We start from the raw sequence: 6,000 nt of genomic DNA on the forward strand, positions 1-6,000 counted from the left end.
TACCAACAAAGAACACATCAATGTCCCTTGAACTTAAACGGCATTATATACATTTAAACTGTATCTACATCAGAGTCGCAAGAAGCAAGCAATGATCTACAACTTCTTTGGTCATCAAGCCTATTTGGTGGAAAAGGAGGGCACGCAGAGAAAACTGCAAACTAAATGGTTTTGGTCAAGAAAAGCCACCTCCGGTTTGACTTAACGAAAACCAATTTGCAATTTTGTTTTAACCCTATTTTGAAAGCTACATATAATAAAATTTAGTATAGAACTAGAACAGCTGATCTGTCACAGCAATAGCTAAGCAAGGTTTGAAATGTGGTACTGACAAAGATTTGCAAACGTGTCTTAATTGAATCCAGCTACTGAGATCAACCCAGTGCACAAATTCATGTCTTAAAAGATTGCAAGCAGTGCACTGATATTGTATTAAAATCAAGGACAGAGATATATAAAAGCAGCGGCACCTCGGTACTCAGCGGTTATACATTACTTCCCCCCCTAATGTCTCTCTCAATAACCTCATGATTAATTCACTATATTTATACCCACCAGCAAACGGTTCACAACATGTTAGGAATTGAGGCAAAACATGATGTAACGTTGAAGCATCAAACCATCCTACCATCAAGGCACTAAAAGTCTCAAGATGGCGAGTTCCAACATTCTCCACCTAATATGGGAGCCTAAGCAAATACCAGACATCATCTATCTGATGGCAGTCAACCATCCACATCATGAAACCCTTATTAGAGCCATATATGCACCTTGGCCACCCACAGTGAAGAGTTGAAACGTTAACGACATCATCTGCATGCCAATCTGGCCCCTCAAAAAGACTTTCCAAGACTGTTTACTGAACTCAATCAACTTACCAAATGTTATGACTAACCTGAAAGACTATTGACATAACCAATTAACAACTTCATCCACACTAATTGGCAGAACCTGAAACTCATAGGTATGTAGTCCTACCAAATAAAGACCAAGCCTATGGTGAAATCAGGTAGGCATTCAGCCTTGCAGTTCACACCAGTAAGTTGAGTTCCAAATTTTACTTTCAATAAAATCCCGAAATACATACATAATCACAAAATTGTACAAGCTGTCAGTTCAGACTTACTAGCCCCAATGGATTAAAAAAGGGCAGGAGTTGTTGGGTTCCCTCAGATTTGCTGCCAAGCCAGAGATGGATCAAGGATAGATGATGTTGCATCCATCTTAACCTATAAACCTCAGCCTAGGACAAAAGACCATGCAAGAGCGATTCAGAGCACATTGCAAAATACTGTGTGCTACTGTATACAATTAACTTGGCTATTCATTTATGACAGCCGAACAGCTATCAAATTATCAACCAGCAGCAGTCACATCAGAATGGCCTCTAGGAGGGAGAACGCCTGCAGGTGACTCACAATGCTCTGCAATCCTCACATCATTTATTACTTTGAAAGTGAAACCATTGTTTCCACGCTTTTGATCCAATGTGTTCTGCTTTGCTTGCATGTATTCCTTCTCACCTAATTGCCCTGGGCATGGTTCAGCATTTCTATCGTCACAAATCTGCAATTTCTGCTGTTTCATCCAATACTAAGAATAAGAAACAAGCATTACCACATCAGGAATTCATGAACACGCCTGCTCAAGTTTATATTCTTGATACTCTACCAAAAGGGCTGCATAAGAAACAAGAACAGCCACATCAGGAATTCATGAACACGCCTGCTCAAGTTTATATTCTTGATACTCTACCAAAAGGGCTGCATTGTCTGAAAATAGCTTCTTGCATTCCTCTTCCAGCCGGTCCAACTCAGTCCGTAGGGCCGAGTTTTCGACAGTCAAACAGTCTACACGTGCACTCAGATCCTCGCACTCAGCCTGCCCCAACAAGGTAAGCCCCCTTAATTTAAGCTTTGACATCTGCAAGTCAGTACTTCTTCCACTTATTGCTATATCCAAAATGTTAAGTGGCATTATTTATTTCTCACATTCACACAATCAGAATTTACTCATGCTCAACATAGAGAGATTTTCCCAACACATACGACACTCTTTTTAAGTTATGTGCTCACACTCAATGTCCAAAAGCTTTTCCCTCACACATACATAAATTGCACACATCATGCTAGCAGAGATACAGTGAACAGATTTAAAAATTGTCCATTAAAAAACTCTGTGACATCCACTATTGTACCTGCTTTCGCAACCTGGAGCGCCTAGCTGACTCTCTATTGGACTGTTTCCTTCTCTGACGCTTTAGCTCCCTTTCATCCTGTAAAAAAGTCAATCGAACCAGGGAGTTCAATCTGACAAACTTAATTAAAGTAAATGACAAGTCAGATAGCCAATCAGTAATTGTAGACGATTACCTGCAACCATTGCTCTGCACCCATTCCATCTTGGCCTGGAACAAGAAGCTGGGAGCTTGAAGAGACAGGTACTAAACTTGACAATCCAGTTGAAGTGCCCTTTCCCTTCTCTGTGGTGGGAGTGGATGCATTCCAGTAGTCCATACTAATGTTTAAATTCATTGGGGGTTCAGCCGCTGGTTTTCCGGTAGCAATGGCTCCACTGACAGGGTTAGCAGTGCTACGTTCTCCTGAAGTTAAATGCACATCTCCTGCTTGGCCAGTACAGGATAACATGTCAGTAAAAAGACTGCCTGTACATGAGTAGCCTCATATCAAATACTTGTCCCAGGTTAAAAACGAGATAACGCTCTTAAATTATGTATGTATTTCTGTGATCATGGTTGGGAGGACTGCTGTTTCTTAGTTGTGTCTCTGTAGGACAGACAAGAGGGATTACCATCCATACAGTGCTTGTTGAAGCTGGCTTTAAGAGTGGTTCGAGACTGCTGAAATATACAAAACCAACCAGAACCTCAATTCAAAGAAGTAATCCACATGAATTCTTGCAACCGAGTAATGTAAGATTCTCAGCACGAAATTACTAGCTCAGAAAAGATTAACTGACATAACTTAGCTCACCTTTTTGGTAAAGTGCTCCTCACTAGCTTCGCTTGAACCCTCACTGCCACTTTCACCACTGGATTTCCATCACATATTTTGAGTTACAAGTGCAGATTTAAGAGAATATTGAGGTATACATTCAAACTCGTTATATAAAAAAATATAAAACAGTACAGTTTAACCTTTGCGCTTACAAGGTTAAAACACATACACACACATCCACACACAAAGCATATTATTCATGCACACCATTTTCGCTTAATGCAGAAGACATGTTCTTCTGCACTCAAACTCTTAGGAAATGTTGAATGAAAAAAAGAAAGTGGTATTATTATACAAGAACACTAGATATGTCACTCAGCATCTATACTCCGAGCCCCATGAGAACTTGAACCAGGTAAATCACAGGTACCTTAGTGAACGGTCATTTGCAGAACCTGACGTCCCTTCTGCACCATCACTTCTAGTGCCGGTAATCATGCCAAGGCTGCCCAAGCTTCCTTTGGATCTTTTGATTCCTTTGTGATATTTTGCTTCTGGCGATTTAACTTCCACTCCTGTAGTTGCAGCTGTCTGGGAAATAAGTACAAGTGCATAAGTAACATTGTTACAAAACTGACTATTTCTACTTGAGTCAGCTTCAATACTAGTTCATTTGATTAAGCACTGTAACTATGAGAACTCTAGCATCTCACCATAGCAAGGTCAGTGCACGGAGAAGGCATTGCATATTGGCCATAAGGGTGCGGGTGCACGCCCTGGTAAGAATATCAGAAACAAAGAACACAGTTGGATGTTAAACTGATGAAATACATTTGGATGTTAAACAGATGAAATAAGGATTATTTCAAGGAGCAAGGTGCAAAATACTGCACAAACATTTCTATTTTACCGTCGTCAGTGCTGGATGTGCATAGATGCCTCCATATGGGTATAAGGGAGCAGGTGCAGGCGCGCCATAAGGAGCCATTAACGGCTGCAAACATATGACCAACGTGTAAGGCAAGAGGTAATCACCTTTTAACACCAGATACCAGTTTTATCATGTCAAAAGTGAGCACTACCTGGCCTCCCCACATATATGAGTGTGTCTGTTGACCAGATGCTATCGTAGCAGGGAAATAACCTGGATAGGGTGGAGTACTCCCAGGACCGTAATACGCCTGACGACAAAAAGAAGCAAAATGTCACTACACAGCATATAGCCAGCCTTTCGAAAATCAGCGTGATTCAACACTGAAACACGATGAGCTTTACCTGAGATGCTGCGGCCCACTCAGCGTAGGAAGGCGTATTAGGATGTTCCTATAACAGTAAGCACTAAATTATAATAAAGTCTATTGAAAAGTGCATACATGGATATCATCGTTTTTTAGTTTTACCAGTCAAACCACAGATTCAGAATTAAAAGAATTTACTGACGAAATTCGTTTCAATCACTTAAGCTCACCTGTGGAGGAGGAGCCTTGTTACTCTTCGTCGAGGCGACTCCCTCGCTTGTCCCCATAACGAGTAGAATTTTTTTCAAAATATTGCGCTCTCCAAGTGTCCAAACATACGCCTTGTTCCCGTCCGGCAGTCTAAGATTCTGCATACACAATTGACTGCATGTAAACTACAGGACGGGTCGGGTGTTTGCCAAGAATATTAAATTTTCTACAGGACAGCCAAATCCTACGTTTGGAGACTTTCCTAGCCCAGAACCTAAGTAAGCGTGGTCGTTCACCAGTGCAAATATTGCTGCTTCACCCAACATACTTCTCTCGTGTTGAGAGAACATCGACGAATTGACGCATAATATATGGAAGACCTTTCGTGTCCTGTGATAAAGGCAAATGCTTGTGACACAGAATACACTAAAAAAGGTGGAGTCCCCTGTAAAGGAAGGTCTGATACCTCCTGAAAGAGACGATTGTGACAGTACGAGCCGCGAGAAAAGATGAATGGAGGAAGGTCGCCAAAAAAGCTGGGGGCGAACTTAGATCGGTGACGCGAATGGAATGGAAGGGGGAGAAGCTCGATGCGCGCTACTGCCTTCCTCCTGTGTGATGCTTCTCTCGAAGCGCGGGGGAGGCAGTGGTGAGAGCGGCAGGCTCACGCTCGCTCCAACCAAAACAAACGGAAATTGTGATTCTGTGAGCAGATCTTCTGTGCCCCAAACTGGAATCCGTCGGAGCGCCGACAGCGTTTACTGCTCTTGAGCGAAGGGCGATTGGAGCAAAGATGGGAAGGAGTATGAAAGAAATTGGGGAAAGAAGAGAAAAGTGGGATGAGAGTGTGGAGTGCAAATGTGGATGTAGGCGAGCAGAGCAGAGCAGAGCAGAACACAGAAGAAGAGAAGAGAAGAGAAGAGAAGCAAAGCTCAGAGAAGAAGAACAGAGCAAAAATTCTGCGTTTGGAGAAGGCGAGAGAGACGAGAACGAAACTGTACGGCTTGATGAGGTGGCCTCTCGCCACCTCAGCTTACCCTACATCCTCCACGTCACCCTCCCTCCCTTCATCCTTCCACGCCAGCCTGCACGCCTTCCTCGCCTCCCTCCACGTTCCCCCCTCCTCGCCGTCCGATCTCTTCCTCATCGACGGCCCACCCCTCCCTCGCTCGCATTTGTCGCCGCGTGGCTGCCTTTTTCGGCCCCTTGGCCCCCCCCCCTTCTTTAGGGCCCCCATTAAAGAACTATATTGCTCCTTTGGTAGCTTCAGGCTTGAGTAAAAACCGATGTGCCTGTGTGCGTGCATGCATGTGGGAATGCGGTTGTGCATGTGGCGCATACATCTCCATATGCGAGAGCGTGTCCGACTCTGCAAATTCTACCAACCATTCGTCTTTAAAGGGTGACCAGTCCATGATGCATCTTATGTAGCCGTCCATTGTGCGTCTTATTATATAGTCAAAACATATCTACGTCAATCAAAATGCTCGGAGGAGAATTTGTGAGTTTAAGCATTTTGTATCAATGAGAGTCTCCAAATGCACGTGATAAGATGATTCAAATGTTTACACATCAAGCCAAATCGATATTAAAAT

The 6,000-nt window shown here is 43.0% G+C and overlaps 1 protein-coding gene across 6 annotated transcripts; it reads right to left on the bottom strand.

Moving 5' to 3' along the window:
• Positions 1 to 1,043: 1,043 nt before the first annotated feature.
• On the bottom strand, positions 1,044 to 5,352 carry LOC147882648 (bZIP transcription factor 1-B-like). Of its 6 annotated transcripts, none has more exons than XM_087401136.1 (13): positions 4,872 to 5,352; positions 4,426 to 4,563; positions 4,233 to 4,280; positions 4,040 to 4,138; positions 3,868 to 3,951; positions 3,671 to 3,733; positions 3,388 to 3,548; positions 2,994 to 3,051; positions 2,812 to 2,857; positions 2,373 to 2,623; positions 2,198 to 2,275; positions 1,726 to 1,923; positions 1,044 to 1,575 (listed from the first exon to the last, which is right to left on the bottom strand). In XM_087401136.1, exons 2-13 carry the CDS (start codon positions 4,480 to 4,482, stop codon positions 1,357 to 1,359), a joined length of 1,362 nt encoding a protein of 453 aa, XP_087257262.1. In that variant the 5' UTR covers positions 4,483 to 4,563; positions 4,872 to 5,352; the 3' UTR covers positions 1,044 to 1,356. The 6 variants fall into 6 exon arrangements, with proteins under 6 accessions (XP_087257262.1, XP_087257266.1, XP_087257265.1 ...); XM_087401140.1 differs by having other exon boundaries at positions 1,756 to 1,881; positions 2,812 to 2,860; XM_087401139.1 differs by having other exon boundaries at positions 1,726 to 1,881; positions 2,812 to 2,860.
• Positions 5,353 to 6,000: the final 648 nt, after the last annotated feature.

This window comes from Dipteris shenzhenensis, chromosome 29, assembly GCF_047967505.1.
Source record: "Dipteris shenzhenensis isolate YYH24624 ecotype China chromosome 29, Dip_SZ_1.0, whole genome shotgun sequence".
In the NCBI taxonomy this organism is placed as follows: domain Eukaryota; kingdom Viridiplantae; phylum Streptophyta; class Polypodiopsida; order Gleicheniales; family Dipteridaceae; genus Dipteris; species Dipteris shenzhenensis.